The 21,086-nt window shown below is 25.9% G+C and overlaps 2 protein-coding genes and 1 pseudogene across 2 annotated transcripts; all 3 read left to right on the top strand.

The window, feature by feature from the left end:
• Positions 1–286: 286 nt before the first annotated feature.
• LOC113550354 lies at positions 287–2,799 on the top strand (annotated as a pseudogene).
• A 1,395-nt stretch (positions 2,800–4,194) lies between these two features.
• LOC113549566 lies at positions 4,195–5,799 on the top strand. Its single transcript, XM_026950930.1, has 4 exons — positions 4,195–4,429; positions 4,500–4,715; positions 4,788–5,010; positions 5,653–5,799. The coding sequence occupies exons 1-4, from the start codon at positions 4,410–4,412 to the stop codon at positions 5,764–5,766; spliced, it is 573 nt and encodes a 190-aa protein (XP_026806731.1). The 5' UTR covers positions 4,195–4,409; the 3' UTR covers positions 5,767–5,799.
• Positions 5,800–6,282: 483 nt separating this feature from the next.
• Positions 6,283–16,001, top strand: LOC113548183 (zinc finger protein GLIS2 homolog). Its single transcript, XM_026948923.1, has 6 exons — positions 6,283–6,340; positions 8,069–8,291; positions 11,059–11,196; positions 11,282–11,400; positions 14,748–14,948; positions 15,779–16,001. The coding sequence occupies exons 2-6, from the start codon at positions 8,224–8,226 to the stop codon at positions 15,895–15,897; spliced, it is 645 nt and encodes a 214-aa protein (XP_026804724.1). The 5' UTR covers positions 6,283–6,340; positions 8,069–8,223; the 3' UTR covers positions 15,898–16,001.
• Positions 16,002–21,086: the final 5,085 nt, after the last annotated feature.

Raw genomic sequence — 21,086 nt, 5'->3', positions numbered from 1 at the left:
CAGCGATGGAACCCTTCGGTAAACGGATAAAAATTCCCCGTAAAAAAAGTTTCGGAAAAAAAGTCCCCCGTTGCAGTATAAATAAAACGATATTTCCATTATATTTGTTATTTTATTTATAAAAAAATTGGGTTGACAAATCTTATCTGTAGATTGTACATGACAATTAATTGACAAAATCTATAGTTTGACAGTTACACGCAATACTATATACAGGTATACCTATCATACGTAATAATTTGTACGCGAGTTGTACGTGAGTGTAGTTTAAGTGTTTAACCGTGGAACTTCTTAAATCAAACAAGGGGAATGATAAAATTGCACTAGACGGGTTACTTATACTATAAAAAAGACACGCCAAAGTATAATCCGATGGAAATGTTCCAAAAAAATCGTCTATGAAATGTAATCATACGATTTGAAGTAGAACACTGTCATAGTGCTAATAAAGGTGCAATAGGAGCTATGAAAATTAAACAAAATATAAAGGAATGTTCACTTCAGACTTGTAACAATCCAGGACAAATTTTTGCCCAAGCTGTACAAAGTGTACCAAAGGAGGTATTAATTGAATTACTATCCGAAGATTCAATAAAAATAAATATTCGTAACCAAAGAAACAGTTTAAACCCGAAAAAACCAAATTGTATACAAGAACTTGTTATTGAAGGTAATTTGCATTACCTATTATTATAATAATTTATAAGTGGCTTATAAGTAAATGTTAATGTTGAACATTTTATAAATTTTTAGCTACAAAATAGTTTTTAAATTTTATAAATTATGTCAAAATACGAACTTTAAATTTTTATAAAAAAAAAAACTGAATTTGAAACTGAATATGTCCGTAAATAACAATGGTAAAAATTTTATGTATCGGTCATTTGTTTTAGAGCTACATCAAAAATCAGGAAAATATGACATAAAAATGCAAAAAAAAAAATTACCAACAAAATTAAAAACGTCAAAAAATGCAAAATAAAATGATTAATACAATTTTAAAATTAAAATTCATCATTATTTGTATTATGGTTTTAGATGATTGGACACGTTGTGAGAATGAGCGATTTTTATTGAAAGATAATGGTCCAGAGTCAAGTGAACGGATTATAATATTTGCGTTAGATAGTTCATTAGAACAGTTAGCAAATGCCGATACCTGGTTTATTGATGGGAACTTTGGTTTAGCGCCCGAGCATTTTTTACAGCTATACGTCATTTGAATCCAAGTAAATAACATTTTTATTGCGCCAGTGTTTTGCTTATTTGAGCGAAAAACGGACAACACTTATGAAGAAATATTCAAAATAATTTTGAATAAGTGTAACAATCGCGAACTATACCCAGATCAATTATATTTCAATATTGATTTTGAGATCGCAGTTCACAAAGCTGCCAAAACAGTTTTTGGTGCGAACACATTTCAATTCGTGGGTGCTTTTATCATTTATCCCAAAGTACTTATAGAAAAATACAAAACCTGGATTTGAGTAAACGATATAAAGAAGACGAAAATTTTAATTTATATTGAGCTATGATAGATGGATTAGCTTTTCTCCCTGTAGATAAAGTTTGTGAGGGGATGAATTATTTAAAACAAAATTGTCCAACTGAAGCAGAAGATCTACTACAGTATTTTAATGAAAACTATGTTGTAGGTACGTTTAGGAAAGTTAAAAAAACGAACAATATAATTTTAAGAAGAACACCACCATTATTTGTACCAGAATCATGGAGCGTTAATTAACAATTCTGTCAACAAATCCACACAAAAATAATAATGCTTGTGAGGGCTGGAACAATAGGTTTTCCCATCTCATCGGCATTAAACATCCCAGTATTTGGAAATTACTTACAAAAATGTGTCAAGAAGTTGGAACGGACAAGGCAAGAATGGCATTGGCTGAAGTAGGAGAAATTAATTGGGAAAAAACAAAAGCTGGTAAAAAAATTGTTCGATTGAACATTTTATGTAAGCGTTTTGATGAGGATGAATCTAAAGATATTCTTAATTTTTTAAAGCAAATCGGTCAAAATATAAGAAAAAGATGATTTTATTAAATTTTTAATTATTTTACGAGGGGTATATATCTAAATAAATGCATTTTCATATTTTTTAAATAATATTATAAGACATAATTTATTAAATTTTTAATATTATTTATTATATTGTACCTATTTAATTTAGTTGTTTGTTAATTATCTTCAACAAAATATATAACATGTATGTAACCTATGGGCTATAATGTTCCTATCTATATAGATTATAAATACCTATATGATAAAAGACTGAATTTAAATCAAATGTTAATTTGGAGCCTTTTTTTCCGTGGGACTTTTTTACCGGGGACTTTTTTTTGAGACTCTTTTTCGAGACTTTTTTTCCAGGGACTTTTTTTTCCTAATATCGAACCCTCCAGAATGATTTATTTATTTCATCATTTCAATAATATTAATTTATTAGGTCCCGCCATCTAGGCACCAACGCTTCCCGAGGTGGGAGGTATGTGGGTTGCCACTGTTGCCAGGAAAAGAACGTGACTTAAGGGTTGGATGGTGCTGCAGTTTAGGGTATATTAGGATAATATATTTTGGCTAGTTGAACAACTATTGCAATTTTTAGATCGTTATGTAAAATTGTATTGTTACATACCAAGGGGGCAGGGGCAGAGGCTATTAGCAGTGGCGTAGCCATGGATGGGGCGTAGCCATGGCTGTATTGATTTAATATAAAAATTAAAAATAAACTGTTATTGTTAATTGTTGATTATGTTTTTTTTAGTATTAGTCGAAGAGTGATAGTTTGAAAGGTTTGAAAAGGTTTGGTAAGCATAATCATAGAACATAATTAAAAATTATATAAATATATTAAATATTGCCAAATGCATCTGATACGACATACGTCACCGTAATATCACATAATACTATCTCTACTACTACCTCTGAGAATAGTCAGAATAATATCATAATATATCCATAGGCGCAATTGGGTGGGCTTGCGGGGCTTAGCTCCTCCAGTTTTATCCATAGCCCCCCCCCAGTTTTTAAACGATTTTACTTTAAGCTTATTAAAATTATTGAAACCATTTAATTACAACTAACAAAGTAATTTAATATTTATTGATGTTTATATTATATAACAACTCTATTGCAGCTTATCAGTTATAATTTCCAATAGGAAATCGACAGTTTAAGGTCCGAAATGGTAGTTGCACATAATTGTTTAAAAGTCTATAAAAATGATTTTGATTTTAATAATTTAAAAAAAGTTGTTGAAAACCATATCTATCCGAATTTGTATAAGCTGTTACAAATTGCAGTAACAATACCTGTAAGTTCAGCTACAAACAAACGCTCATTTTCCTCAATGAGGCGTATAAAAAATTGGTTAAGAAGTAGTATGGGACAAGAAAGATTTAGTTATTTATTTATTTTATGTATAGAAAGAGACATTGCTAAAATAATTGACACTCAGGTTATTGTTGATAAATTTTCAAAAAAAGATAGGCGTATTACTTTAATCTAAAATAATAATACTATCAATATGTTATGTGTTATGAGTTAGGTACTTATGTAATTTATTATAATAGGTATACAATAAAATAATTTTTTTTTTACTTTTTTACTGCATACTTTTTTTATTTAACAAAATTTTGTTTAAAAACATTATTATTCATAATAAACAATACTTTTTATTAATAAATAGGTGTATTATTTTTTTAAGCTGTCTATTTTTATTGATTAGACAGTAGCATGTAAAAAAGAAGTATTAAGAGTTATGAGTGTTATGACATTCTCATTTTATTATACATTTATTATGAGTAAGTACACATAGCTTATTTTTACTGATATAATAATCAGGTTACTTAAAACCGGATTGTCAAAACATGCCTACCTATCTTATTTACAAACAATTTAATATTTTGGGCTTTTGCTACATTCCTCTTTAAAAATCTCCTATATAAGCCATTGCTAAGTTATTATGAGGGATAGGATATTTTTAGATTAAATATGAGACTTGTAAATATTTTTAACCCCCTCAGATTTTTGACCCTAGTTGCACCTATGGATATATCCACCTTGAATAATATTATATAATAACAATAATATTGTTCTGTGGTAATAATTAGTCCGTTATCAGTCGGTTTATCAATTATCATTATCGCTTAACGCTTATCAATAATTTTTGTTCATTTTAAATATAGTTATTACTCTATGGTTTTAAATCGCGACTTTAGATAATAAATAATGATCGGTTATTTTGATGTTGGTTCACGGTTGACAGTTCACAGTTGACAAGTACAACTTGAACCTATCTAAAACAAGAATAGAAATATTCAATTTATCACGAAATATATCTGTTTGATCGAATTGTTTTTCATTAAAAAATAATATCACCTACTTATGAAATGGAAGACGAGGTTGAAATGTAAGAAATTTAAATATTAATTATTACTTGTACTATTATTTTGTTAATAAACTTTCACCTTTAAATCTAGACGCAAGGTCCAAGGGTTGGAATTGATATTAAAATCAATAAATTGTGAAAAGTATAAATCCAAGTTTGAAAATCACGGAATTAATGAACATACGTTTATTCAGTTGACTGCAGATGATCTCAGATACCTGGATGTTGATAATAAAGACATTTATGCTTTATTGACTGCGATAAATGTACTCAATAAGACATTAAACAACAGTGAATTACGATTATCGTAAGTTAAGTGATCATTGATTGAAAACAAACATTTTTATTGTTTTAAAATATATGGTATTCTTTTTTATAGAAATGATGAAATTCTTAAACTTCAGTCCAAAATGTGTGGACAACTTGGATACATTGCTTTAGTTTTAAATCATATACACTGTTCAATCACTAGTGATAAAAGTCATTTAAATGACATGTTAATTGATAATCATATATCGGCAATTGATGCTGCTTTAATGCTAAAACCATATATGAGAGCAGAAGAAAAAAGCATTGAAAATACATTAAAAAATGTTTTTAAGGTGATACAAATGTTAATTTATTAATTTATAATTAGAAATTTATATTTTAAAACATCTGAAATTATTGAAAAATTATTGTTATACTTTACACTTTTACATTAAAAGTTAAAATAAAAGTATTTAAAAAAATTAAATTTCTAAGTCTTAGTGGTTAAAAGATTTTTATTCTGAATAACAAATTATGTTTATGTCTATGATAAATATGTTAAAACTGTGAACTATAAACAAATGTAATTCATTTTAAGTTATTCTTATAATATACATTTTTGTATATTATAAATTGCTATTAACTCAAATAGGAGTACATTATTATTCATCACTACCTCCTCTGGGAATTTTTATTTTATTACAATTATAAGTTATTAAACATAATTTATAAAATAAAAAAAGAAGTTTTTAAATTTATTATTGAGGATACCTCGGTTTTTAGAAAACATAATTTATTCTCCAGTTCTATAGGTATTATTTCCAATGTAACACTAACATTTTAAATTTACATAATTAAAAATAAAAATCATACTTATTATTTATGTAATCAATTTATTAGAATATAATATAACATAATAATAATATAATTAATTATAATTATCATTATTATTTATTATTTATTTAATTTTCTTCTTCATTGTTTATGCATTTCAGATTACAACAAGAAGTACAACTATTATGATAACTACAACTATGTGTTTAGTTCTTGTATTTGGTCTTACATTTAGACGTCTAAATTATTCATTCAACTTAAAATCTATATTCTAAAATTTAATATCGTACAAATTAAGACTGTATTATTTAAATTAATTATTGTATAATGTCATAATATAGTTTATATTATTCTAAAGACTATTTTACATTATTTTTTAAATTTATAAATATATTATAATAAAAATTAATAATAATAAATAATTTTGTTCTTAAAATATTTTTTTTTAATTCTTACCTTTTAGATTTTTACAACAATAGTTCAAAAATATGGACAGTTTACTAAGTTCTAATATTTGGTATTTGACTATACTTAGTACTCAATAGTAATGTACTAATGTATTATTATATGTTTTAAAGTAATTATAAATCATTGCATTTAAAAATACAAATCAATAAACCAGCACCAGATAGAGAAGATATCACCATACCGAGTTGTAAGATTTCTAATGTTTGATTACAGCTACAGGTTACTGTACAATTAAATAATTCGATTCAGTTATATTTTCTAATAATGTTTGTACTAATTTATAAATATTTTGAGTAGCTCAACAAGATTTTCTTAGTTGCTGGATTGTAGTGACACTATTATAGCTATAGCCTATAATGTCTTCAAAATTATTTGATGGCTGTAAGTTGTTCTTCCTTTAAAATAACCTTTTCGAAGTAATGAAAATAAATAGATATGGTTATTTTAAACTTAGAGCTTAGAAGTATTCATTCTATCTTAAATAATGATAAATACCAAATATAAAACACTAATTTTATTTAGAAACTAAAATTTAACAGCTTACAAATGTACCAAACTAATATTTTAATATTTTTACATAAATAAGCAAAAATTGTAAATTCTTATAATCAGTTAAATTACTTTGTTTTTTTTAAAAAAATTAATAATAATTTAATTATTTGTCATTCATGTTATTAATTTTATAAATTTATTGATTTAGCAATATTCTAATTTAATTAAACGTTAACACGTTCAAAGCTTGCTATTTACAATAGATTTATTTAATATTATGATATAGATCATGTTAAGTCATTATGTGATACATACAAGTATTCCATTGTTTCCTCAATTTTTCAAACAACTCTAATATCACAAGAATTTTTGATCCAGATCTTTGGGGACATATTTACAGGGGAAGACTAGAGGGATATATCTTCCCTTTGACTGTACTTTTTTACTTTATATTTCATTGGTTATAGACATTGGTTGTGTGTTTTTCATTTATCAGTTTATTAGAAGATAATAAAATGCTGGGACAATTGAGTATCGATAATTTTAGTTATATCTTTCCCTTCAAAAAAATTCTAAATATGTCAACCTATATTATGATATATTTTTATTGCTATTAAAGTAATTTATTTAACTATAAATAATACAGAAAGATGAATTAATTTTTAACAAAAACATGGTTGTATTGTCCAGTGTAACTAATTAAATTTAATACAGAATGTACAATCTAATTATTGTAATTTATATATGCTACTATAATTAACAACTTAATTTGAAAAATTAGTTTAAATTAATTTTATCTTTATAATATTTAAATATTTATGTATTTAAATGTATTTATAGGTTATTTATTTTTTTGCACATTTTAATGATATTAAATGCATACATAAATGTAAAATGTGTTATGCATGCACATTTTTATACATTTTTAAATTATATAGTTCTAAAAAAATATTTAAAAACATAAAGTATCAACATCATTGTAGTAGTTACATAGCTTAAAAATATGATATAAATTCTAAATCTAATTTATCTTAATTCTTTGATTTAATAAGTTTTCATTCACAAAACACTTGATTTTTACTTATTTATTACAAAAATTGAATTTTCTAATTATTAATTAGGTACTAATTAAGAGTGTTGGCTAGGTCATTGACATGTAGACCCAATTTTAATTGAAATCTTAAAAATTATATACTATAGCAGTTAGCACGCAATAGTTTTTATGCACTGTATGAGTATACATTTTTCATCATTTATTAAAATGTACATAATGACAACTGTTACCTAATAATTAAAACTATTTAAAACTATATCTTGACAAAATTTTTTTTGTTTGGTATGAAGTTGCTTATAGTAGGTATTTAATTTTGAGTCGCATTTTTCACACCTTACGAAAGATAATTATGATGACATCTGTATATATTGTAGATTTACCCCCTGTCAAGATATAAAGTATAATATTAACAAAAGACCCCCAGCTAGGAGGCCACATTGAGTCCATATGGCAATGGAATATTATTATTAACATATAAGTTTCAGCGTTATTTAAAAACAAGACGAGATGGTTTATTATTATTATTGTCTGTTAGTGTAGGTGTATAATCGTTTCTGTTCTAGTTTAGTTACGGTCATACAATCATCCCGAATTTGTCCGCGGCCTCAGCAAAGACTGCAATAGACATTTTTGAACACAACCCGACATTGTATGGCATGGTACCTACCTTCCATAATTAGTTAATGCGCACATTTGTTGTAACGCAAGAATTCATACAATGAAACATATTTATAATATCAATAACATGCTGGACAACAATGATGAAGATTCGTCGTGCTCTTGCAAGTAATATTTTTTGGATTTTAATTGTGCGAAAGAAACATTACAAAACTTAACTAGTTCATAATAATATCAACTATTTTAGACATAATAATATAATATTGTTAGAATATACATGTGATATGGTGTAATAATATAATTATGTAGTAGCAAATAATAACAAATAGCAATAAGTATTACAATAATCAATAAACCTTATTCAGTTTTCACAAACCATAACCAAAATATACTACTATTATACTAGCATACAGTAATAGGCTCGAAAGTTGATGTATTTTGCATATTTTTTTTTGGAACTTTTTAGATGATGTTCTCCTAGTCACAAATGTGTTTCATTAGCATGTGAATTTGAACAAATAAATTTATTTCCCCACATTTTTAGTCATTTTTACTGATTTCACATTAGTTCAATTTTTATTGTTTCTTATCGACCATTATGCCGATAACTTACTTATAACTTTGAAATTACTACGGACTAAGATTAGTACCTATCCGATTTTATCTCACCGATTACAGTCGCGGTAGTTGTCGTGTTGTAGTGAATATTATTGTACCTAAATTTTAATATTTTTTTGGATTATTTTCGAAATGCCAAAAATCAAAACGTCGGTTAGTGCTCGTCTACGACTACTATATTTGTAATTTTTATTTAATTTTTTAGTTCATTTTTTGTCATTTTTATGTCATATTTTGAGTAATTTGTAAGCCTTGATAAATATATATATAATTTTATATTAAAATAGAGTACAATTTAAAAAAATATATATTTTTATTAATTTAAAACAAATATTTGTAGTTTTTTTAGGTCATTTTTAATGTTTTTAAGGTCATCAACTTCTAAGTACTACTAATAACTAATAAATAACAACATATTTGATTTGATTCCAAGCGTATTTTTAATTTCTATTGATTGCAGTTAAAACTGTTTTATATAAACACTATCAAATAAAATATATGTAAATATAAAAACGATATAGGTAGGTACATATTATTTAAATGTAGACATTTCGTTGTTAACTCCTTTGTTAAAAAATATGCATACTATATCTAATTTATACAATTTATGACATTGGTTATAGGCAGTATATATAATGCACGGTAGTCATATATATGTATATATATATATATATAACAACCGCGCTTTAAAAGGATTCCCTAATAAATACCCCTGAAAAAAATTACCCTATACCTAATAAAAATTATGCGTACTTTCCTAACACACATATTCACAAGATGTCAACGTCTGCAGTCTATGTATGAATTAAAAGCAGTACATTTTTTTAGTGATAATATATTTGTATTACAGTGTCAATAATAAATAATATAATACGTACAAAAAATTGATTTTTCTATAATACCTATTAATATTTCATAATCGTTTTTTTAAATTGAAGTATATTTTTTCTTTATTATCAAGTGTTGTCTGGTGCACATTCTGTGTTTTCGAAAGAAATATTGCTGCAGGATAACGTTGAATGGTTAAACTTAGAATGTTTAGTTTGTGTAATCTATACATATTGTTCCATTCACGTAGGTTTCTTCAAAATATTTGAATAACTACGGCAACAAGAAGAGTATTTCATTTTATATTATTAATTATTATTTCATAAAAATACTTATAATAAATCATTGTCCTCACTTGCCCATCTTTTTCTTTAATTTTGCAAAATATCATATGGGGTTATTTTTTTGTGATATCTTTTAAAAATTACAATTTATGTCCGAAAACATTACTTTCCAAACACAAAGTACATTTCATACATCAAGGAATTAAAAAATGTAACTTTTATTTTGTATTTTTAACGTTTTTAGTGCATTTTTTTTATGTTTTTAAGTCATTTTTATATAGAAAAATTCGATAAAAATTTAGTTAAGATTCACTTTCAAAGAATAAAATAAAATATTATTTATCGTATAATTTATTACTTTATATATCTATTACATAATATTTAATATATTTCATTGAGAGTTGATTACGTTTTTATGTTGTAGAGGAGTATTTTAAGTACTTTAAAATATCTTTAGACTAATTATAATTTAAATATGGCCAATATGAGTATACCTATCGTATAATACACTTTAAAATTTCCTTAGAACATGGATCATTTAATTTAGATTGAAATGCAATTTGGGGAGAATTTTATGTGAGAAGAGGGGGAATAATAAAACAATATTAATACAAATTTATTTTTTTAGTTTGTATTATAAAATCTCTACATTTTTGTTCTTAGCAAAGCGGTTTATTATTTTTTCTGCATTTAATGCAATCGGCCTATGAATATATTATCGAGATTACTTTCAATAATAATTGTTATCTCTGTTTTGTACTATAGGTATATATTAAAAAGTGTGAAAATAGTTAAATTATAGAATTTGGTGAATTATTTTATGTATTTTTGAAATTATGAATTGCTCTTATTTATACAAAATTTCAACGATTTAAAAAATGTTCTTTTCAATATTATGAATAAGTAACTCTATTAAATTGCTAGGTATTTTTAAATTTTCAAAAAAAATTATAGATATGTATTTTTTGTAAATTATGTTAAAATATGAAATGTTAAAAATTTGTGTAAAACTGCTCAAAAATATTCACACTATATTTTGAATTAGAATTATATGTACCTTACATACATTACATCACTATATTTTATATAGGTGTGCCAACCATCATTATTTAATTTTAATCTATATTATAAATGCAGTTTATACTATACGTTTACAAAACAATAATGATTAAATGTTTTTTAATATATTTTAAACATATAATTAGGTGGGAAAATTGTGATTTATACATGAATAAAACAGAACTACCAAAACATGTAATAGACCACATAGCTCCAGAATCTCAAGGGTTATTCTACTGCAAATGGAAAAGTTGTACGAGAGGAGACCGAGCTTTTAACGCCAAGTAGATTTTTTTCTATAGCACATTAGTCATTACATTAGTATAAAATGTCATAATTTCGGCATTGTAAGTAGATGCATTTTTATAGATACAAGATATTAGTCCACATACGCACTCATACAAACGACAAGCCGCATCAATGCTATATATGTGGTAAAAGCTTTACGCGGGCTGAAAATTTGAAGATTCATGCTCGTTCGCATACAGGTGAGTAACCACTAACATTTTTTTTATCTATTATACATTATTATTATTATTATTATTATTATCTATAAATAACAATGACTAAAATAATACAGTAATGTGGTTAGTTAATATTGTTTATAAATACATATGATATTAAACAAAAAAAAGTATAGGTACCCATAAGGCTATTAATAACTATAAATGCTTATTTGCAAAACAATTGAATTTATCATTACCTACTATTAGTAGATAGAATTATACTATATCTATAATCTATATTATGTTAGGTACCGTGAATGTCTGTAGTTGCCAATTGGTGAATGCTGGCAGTCACGGATAACTGTCAATTATCATCATTGCTTTGGTACACCAAAATCATTAGAGACTAAAAAATACTCTCGATCCACGTCAGGTTGAATTACATTCTTTATCTGTATATAATATATTATATAATATACAGACCACAGACGCACAGGCAATAATATACTATACTGCTATAATAGCAAAGTACCTATGTTGCGTTTTAGCGATACATGGAAAATAAATAAGGTGCCTAATAAGTTCTCAAATCGATATGTAGTAATGATGATACATGAGGTACATTCATTACTCAATGTATCTACTTTCATATTATATTATTCGTACAAGTTAATGGTTTATATTTTAATCAACGTGATACCTTAACCTTATTAAGTAAATTTCTTAATTGCTAGTGCATTAAGAATACCTTCTTACATCATGTAATCAATATTCCTATACTTTTGTACAATCTGTCCGAAATCAGTCTGCTTTCAAGTTTCAATATTATCTAAAAAGTTAACCATTTATTTATTTTATATGTATATAGGTATATACTTACTCGTGAGATCGTTAAATTCATATCTACACATTTAAAACCATTAGACATTTACGAATATAAAATGTAATCTATAAATGATTGAATATTTAAATTCTCATCTTTTCGTTCTAATGAAAAAAATAATTGACCGATAATAATATATTATATTTTTCAAAGAAGTAAGAGTGACGCATCACACTGTACCTACCTATAATACTTTATACTAGAAAAAAACAATTAATACAAACCTAATAAATTATAATATACCTAATTAATAAATATATTACCTATTGGATAATCAAATTAATTAAAATACCTAAGTATAATCATAATTACATGTTTAAATTAACGTTAAATTAGTGTGTAGTAATTAATTAATTATAGTAATTTTGATAAATATATAGGTACTATTTAATATATAGTTAATATCAACTAATGTATTTCACATACAAAATTTTAAATATTACATAGTTTCTGTACGGTCATGTTGGGTTGGATTAGAAGAGTTAAATACTAGAAATTTTTAAAACCCTGGTTTTATAGAAATACTACTTACTATCACAAAATCATTACCAATGAAATTAGATTATTAAAAATTTTAATTTATTAGAATATTTGAAAACACTAGAATGTAAATTTATTCCAATCTAAGTATATTATGTACTACACATAAGTAGTTATTTTATATTATTATCGTATTATGTATTGAATTGTTTTTAATTAATATAAAAATTATAAAATCTCATATACTTATTATATTTAATTATTTTTAAAAATTGTTATAAATATTTAATTTTTAACTGTCAATTATATATGAGTGGTTTTAAATTATGAACTTTTTTAACAATAGAAAAAAATGTGTGGTATGAACGGTTTAAAATTTTTGGTTATGAATGGTAAGTGTACTGTTTTAAACGAGTCCTTATATTAAACGTACGAAATAATAAAGAGCATTTAAATGAAGCTAACGTTATTTTTATATTAATTTAATGGTTCAAATACGTATGTTGTTATAAATAATATGTTTAATTAGTTGTATAATGACATTTATTACAGCCGTGTGCATGGGCTTAGCAGGAGCGTATGGCTGTATTAAATATTTTTTTCTGGGGAGAAGAAAGCGTGAACTTTTCCAAAGTTAGCCAGAATAAAAGATTTTTCAGAATATTTGAGCAAAGAAACATAAACTTTTATACATTATAAGATTTGATTGATTTCAATTTCCACGATATGATATTGTCAAACAAAAAAATTATACTTTTCAATTATGATATAATATCATATTATGGTATAATGTCACACAAAATACAGATCCAGTGAAGGATGATCGGCGTTGCCTCTCTCTAAAATACCCATGAGGTTTGGTGTAAAATCGGGTAATTTTGTGAAAAATGAAACTAATATTTTTTATATTTAAGTTATTGTTTTATGGTTTCATCAGTTGGTATAAAGAATTACATTTACGAAATTAATAGCCAATAGATACCTAACTAGGGAAGGTTAAGTAGGGGAAGCTAATTTGTTTGTTCGTTATATATAATTGGGTAAAATACATATTAATACAGTTAACATACATCTTTATGAGAAAACAGATCTTAGAACAAATTATTGAGATGGTAGATGTGGAGGGATTTTGCAGTCTTCCAATCACTTTCTCTGGAGTTTTAATAATTTATAATTTTTTCTACGGTAATCGACTTAAACACGTATTTAGTGACCAATTTCTAGATACCCGATCACCATTCCCTAGTTCCCTACCACATTTCCGATGAAACGATTTTCACAACTACCTCAAAGGCGCCGAAGACGGTTAGGTTAAATGGCTTTTACGCACCGGAATCGAGTTTAAGAACCTCTAGTAGTAAATAAAACTGTAAAAATTCATGTTTCACAGTATTGTAAATTTATAGATGACGCACCACAGCTAAGGCATTCTCTTTCCAGCAATACAAGGTTAGGTTAAGTCCATTCAAGAAAAAATCCATAATAAACAGAACATAAAAGTAACCAAAGACGCGCGGTTGTAACAAATAACAATCCGTCACCATCTGTTTCTAACATTTTATCTCAATTATTAGTTTCACACTTGGATGTTATCATTATCGTGCTAATTAGCAATTCACTTCCTATAACCAGTTATAAATAGATATACTTATTTTAAAAAGAAAGATCTTTTGAATTGGCTGAATTATTAATGGTTATTCATAATCATTAATCACAATCAGTTTATATTTTTTTATCTATATTCTAATCTATTTGTAATTTATTATTATTATTATTAAATGATTATTTAAAATTGTAATCATTAATCGTCAAGACATTTTAATTGTCAAAATAAATAATATTTTACTGTTGAAGATTAAAAAAAAAAATCAAACAAAATATATAGTTTGGTATGTGTAATGTGTTTTCGTTGTGTATTGTTTATAATCATAATTAATATGTGTATTGTATTTACAAATATTTAAATTGGATTTGTAACAAGTATAAAATGCAAGATTTTTAGTTTGAAATATGTATATACCTACAGGTGAGAAACCGTACGTTTGTTCAGTAAATGGATGCAACAAGGCATATTCCAATACGAGCGATCGCTTCAAGCACACCCGAACGCACTTCATCGAAAAACCATACGCTTGTCGAGTGGAAAGCTGTCTGAAAAGATATACGGACCCCAGCTCTTTGAGAAAACATGCTAAAAGTCATAATCATCAAGTAAAGGTGATATTGAGTACGTATATTACACTACAATCAATAAAGTACAGCTATCATAATATTTATTCATCAATGCGCTCCAGTTGTTTAATGCGACACATTGGAGCGCATTTGAAAAGAGTTCGAATATATCGCCTCGATATTGTTCGTGTTACGAGTGGTGGTCAAATTAAACATTTGTACTAGTATAAGAATGTATAAGGATTCATGAATTAGGTATATTTACTTTTTCTGTATCATTTTTCAATAAAGAGTTACAGTCATTGAATATCTATTACAATGACCTATGGAATGACGAGTGTTGCTTTTAAAAAATCTAAAACTATTATACAACATAGTTATTTGCTTGGTTTTTTTATTTATTATTATTATACTTCGTCATACACTCATACGCAGTTTTTTTCATGTACATTAATATAGATAATATAATTTAAGTAAAATTCAATATTTTTGTGAATAGTTTGTTGTGTTTTAAAAAGATTATTATTATTGAAAGGAAAACTTAATACCTTATACGGTAATACTATTAAATGTTGCATCACCTTAACTTTTATGAATTAATAATAAGTAAAATATTTACGATGGTGAAATTAATCATTTGATTTTTTTTTAAATACTATATTATGTCGGTTACGTATTATTAATATATAAATATATATTGGGTACCTATCGTACTGATAATTTGAATCATTATGTACATATTTAATATTTGTATATTGATAATAAATACTAATAATTAAAAGAATCAATACCAGTAGTCAGTAAACACAATAAATATTATGATTATTAAAATATGTATTTAATTTATACGTATCAATTAACATGCATTTTATGACTAATTTTCAGCACAAGATACGAATCCATGTTGTTCTTCGTCGGTTTTCATAACTCCTACTTGTTCTGCGTATTCCATGTCCAACGTTATTGACCAACCACTTGATTTATCAATTCGTTGGAAAAAATAATTGTACTATAGAGTAATGTTTAATGTTTTAGTGCAAATGATAATTAGTCAACTATATATATATACATGGATTTATTATAATAAATGTACATACTTTTACTTGTACATTTTGTTTTATTATTGTACACGATGAATGTTTAAAATTATCGATTTAAATAAAAGTTTTTAAATTGATTTCCGCTATTTTATTATAATAACAACCTACGTATAATTTATAGCAATATTACAATAATAACTATTGTCAAAATTTGATTACTTATATGAATAGAATAATAATTAGAGTTATGTTGCATTAATATGTTAGAATAAATAATTTAACTATCATATTTACTTTGATCATTCATTTTTTTTAAATATGCAATATCACATTCGACCAATGTGTGACCTACAAATTTATTAATCTTTGAAGTGTTGTCCTCCGGGTCACTAAATGACGTGACCTACTACTATTGCTTATATATTATAAATAGATAATTTTTATGATTATTTTATTAACCTTAATTTAAATATGCTTTAATGCACTCCTCACACATATTTGACTCAATAAACAAAGATATGACTTAGTTTTTTATGAGTTAATAAAACATTTATATAATACTTATTTACTATTATGAATTAATATTTTAAAATGTCAATATAAAAATATATACTTACGTAGTTTATTGTCGAATAATACAGACATACACGCCATTAGATGGTTTATGTAATTAATAAAGTAAAAATAAATTATTCTTCTCGTATTTAAAAAGTTCAAACAGCTATTAGGTATACATAACTTTTCGAATATAATGTTTATCTAATAATTTAACCGAATGAACACTTTTATTTTAATAATTCACGTTTTAATGTTTCGAGTACTAATACAAGTTTATTTCTTTAGATTTTATTATTTTTATGCTGAATTGCATTAAACTGTGCTAAACATTTAATGAATGAACAGCGATCAGGTGGTCACTTAATCACGACTTAGTGAACCATTAAATTAATCAATTTTTTTATGCAATTTGGCATTAATGTTTTAACCATCGCCTGTGTTAAATATATAAGTACAATGGGCTTGAAACACTATTAAAATACAAGGGTTGTTATTGCTGGTCCCTTGTATGGAATTGTAAATACAATACGTATATTACTATATTCGAAATATTTGGTATCATATTTAATAAGTATCTAATAATAGGCGGCAGGTGCCTATCATAAAATGCCAAAATACATGATTTAATGAACCTCGTCAAATCTTGTAGAGAACGATTATGCAATCGAAAAAATATATAATACGTAAACATTACAAATGTATTATATTATAATAGTATAATTTAAAAGTAAAATTAACTTAAGTTCAAAAGAATCAGTTACAAGTATATATTTATTATGAATATAAAATTAAAATAATAATTTGAAATTAGATACCTAAATATTCTATAGGTTATTCAAAATAATTGAGACGTATTGTATTTTTAGATTTTTTAGTTTTTAAATTAATATTGTTATAAAATAGTACTAAGTTGTTAATAAAATTGAATATAGAATCAAAAATCAAGTTTATGAATTTTGAATAATTGATAATGCTGAATGCTGCCATTTTATGATAAATACGATGTTTTAATGTTTTATTAATATCGAACTAAAATTAAATTTCCTATTAAGTATTCTTGTTTTTTCAAACCCCGTCCCCTCTCTCTGAAATTTTTTCCTGCGTCCGCTCCTGGATAAGTCCAATAATGTGTAACGTGTACCTAGTAAAGTTGTATTTTCAAAATAGTAAAATCTTCTTCAATTGCACAAGACGATATGTACATAGTACATTACTATACGTTACAATAATATATTTGGTTATAGGTACAGTAGGTACACGTGGACATGTGGAATAGTGTACATATATTGATATATTAAAATTGTAGATCTTACGATTATAATATTACCTATATTGGTTATGTTATATAATTGATAAATAATTCATAGAAAATAATTGGTTAAAATACTAATATTAATTAGTGCGGTTGAATGAAACATTCTATTTTGTTGACTAAATAAAAATTTTATGACGAAGTAAATAATTTTCAATTTTTTTAGCTATACATGCTATAGCTTGTAACAGTTAAATCGTTAAATGATACTATAAATAAATTTGTTTATTTCAAAAATATTGAAGTATTCAAATTCTAAGTAATTAATAATTGATGAAATTATATTTTTATAGTTAATATAATCATTAAGCGATTACGATAATATTATTAAATATAGGTACCTATAGTTTTTGCGTGCTGTTACAGTGATTAAACATTCAATTCATATAATAAGATTATATCATACGTCTTTTAATCAATAAAAAATATACCTAACCTAACCTAAATTTAATTTAAAAAAATAAAGAAAAAGATTAATTAAATTATTTTAAGAAAATCATTAGTAACTAATAACATTTTTTTTAACGTAGTATAAATAATAAATTGTATTAATATTTTAAACTTTTACTCAAAATAATAAATATGTAATAAGTAATAACCAATGAAAAATGAATACTAAATATAGGTACCATAATATTAATATGTAATATTTTGTAATAGTTCTAACCTTAATAGTATATTTTCCACTTTGTATATGCTCCTGATTTCCTTTGTATAATTTCTACTCATTCTCTAACCTAACCTACGTCCTATTATTGTGGTCATAATACTTATAAATCAAAACTATGAATCTAGATTTATATATAATGCACTTACGAAAATTGATAAATATACAAATTAATATTTTCAAAAAAAAAATATATATATATAGGTATATTTCTCAGTCAGATTATATTGGAATAAATCGAATTTTTTTTACAAGCTAGTGGTATATAAATACACGTTTACAGATAAATTTTAAATTTTTACTCTCTCGGTACACACATGTGCAATACAACTAGCATTTTTTAAACGAGACCAGTGTTTTCGATACCAAATTCGGATAAACTGAATTTTTATTAGGCCATTTTGACCTATTATTTATTAACCATGGCTCTAAAACCAAAATTGACTGCATAAGAGCCATTTAAATTTTAATAAATTATACATTTTTACGATTCATTAAAATGCATAATATAATGTATATAAAACCATTTATAATTATTTATTATTGGTTACTTTTCGAAAATTTTTACGTTTTTTTTTTTTTATACGTCTAATAATATGGGTATAAAAATTATATTTTATTAAAAATCTATTACAACTATTATTTATAGCTAATAATATAATATATCCTACTAATTATCCTAGACTGACAAATCATCTCCGTTCAGAGTCGTTTTTCGTATACAATGATACCTGTCATCGCATTCAAATTTAATATATCCATTATAGTGACCTACTCTCCATCTCTATTATACAGCAGAGCAATACCCACTTGCCCGCCCTTTTTTAAATTGCTACAATAATATCTAAAAACTATATTATAGCTCAACATTTATTACGTTCATTAAGTTGTAAGTTAATTTCGTCAAAATTGATGTATTACTCAACTAGACACTACACATAGGTAATATCAATGTTTTATAACTAATATCTTATATCTTAAATGTATAATATAAAATTACGATAGTCAGCTATAGTGAACATTCACGAAGAAGTTATTAAAATATTATTACGATTTGTAACATATTCACAATTCAACAACACTCCGCACGCGTGCGCCTGTGTCGTATTTTTACAATAATACACATGCGCGCTGTCGTATCTCTATTACATATTATTATATTATAATGAAGTATGCACGCAAAACGCCGCGCGCCGGCGGCACCACTATACCGCCATCCGGCCAATGTTCAACGGCACCCTTTGCTACTTTGTTTTTATCGAAAAAGTCGCGTGGCGCGCGAACACATACAAACACCTGTATACAGGATGATTCACTAAGCATGCTCAATGTAATTTTATCATTTAATCACTCAAATTATTTCAAACTATGGTTTTAGAAATTGTCTGGTGTATAGACAATATTCACAAGTTCTTAAAAAAAATTATACCTATTTTTGCATATACAGTATACACCCCAGGCCTTATACATATAAATTTTGTTTAGATGAGAAACTCTTTTTTCTTTTTTTTTTACTGTACATTTTTTAGTTGTTTAAATTTAATTTAAAAGGTTCATTTAACAGAATAATAGAATGGGTAGTTTCTAAATTGTTAAACTTTGTAAACCCTTTTGAAGTATTATAACTTTAAATATAATTAATAAATATTCACATAAACAACTATAAAACTTACTTTAAAACAACACATTGTTATAATTTTTAAAATCATTATACTTGAGATTAAATATTATAGTTAGGATATAATTTTCAGTGATAATTATTTAGGTTCAGAAAATACGAGGCTATGCCGCTATGATTGTATACAAAATAAATCTTAATAAACTAAAGTATAAATATTATTCATATTATTTGGTACACTCAGACAATATTTTCATACTATATGCTGCTAATAAAGTTAATATTTACTATAGCGATTATGTAGATAATAAAGTTTATAATTTATATAATGACTTTACTTTGATATTTGTCATTCGAATTTCGATTTCGGTTTTAATCTCAAAAGTTAATAGTGAGAAAGAGCTCTTAATGGAAAAAAATATAGACAAAACTCCTTTAAGTGGCAAAAAATAAACCCTCAATAAGTAATGAAAATATAATTACGGTATTTTCGAATAAAACACTGTATGGAAAATGTAAAAAATCTAAATTCGTATAAACAAACACGATTAAGCACTCAATCCTGGGCGAACACAATCGGTAAAAAATCACCCTGTATATACGCACAGCACCGGCGGTCGTAGCGTGCCGCCCGTGTGACGCTATGCCGGGTCGGCGGCGGCGGCGGCGGCGCGTGGAAGATATCCGCGAAGCGCTCGAGCAGCGTATTTAGACCGTCGTCGGCGGGGGTGTGTTGTGGCCCGTGAACGATCGTGCGCTGTCGTTTCCTATTTTGTGTGCGTGTGTGTGTGGGTGTGTGGTGAACGAGTGTATGTGAGTGTGTGCGCGTGTATTTGTGCGTATGTCCAAACACGAGCAACCAGAGGCCGCCGCCGAGCGGATTACGAAAATAAAATCCCCCATACGCCCCTAGCGAACCGACGCCTGTTGGTCTCCGCGATTAACCGTCGTCCCGACCGCGATGGTCGAATTTTCGTTGTTTTAAAACGCGTCGGTTG

Source organism: Rhopalosiphum maidis, chromosome 1, assembly GCF_003676215.2.
Source record: "Rhopalosiphum maidis isolate BTI-1 chromosome 1, ASM367621v3, whole genome shotgun sequence".
NCBI lineage: Eukaryota > Metazoa > Arthropoda > Insecta > Hemiptera > Aphididae > Rhopalosiphum > Rhopalosiphum maidis.
Note: the sequence above shows the minus strand (reverse complement) of the source record. Positions and strands in the feature narration are given on the sequence as shown.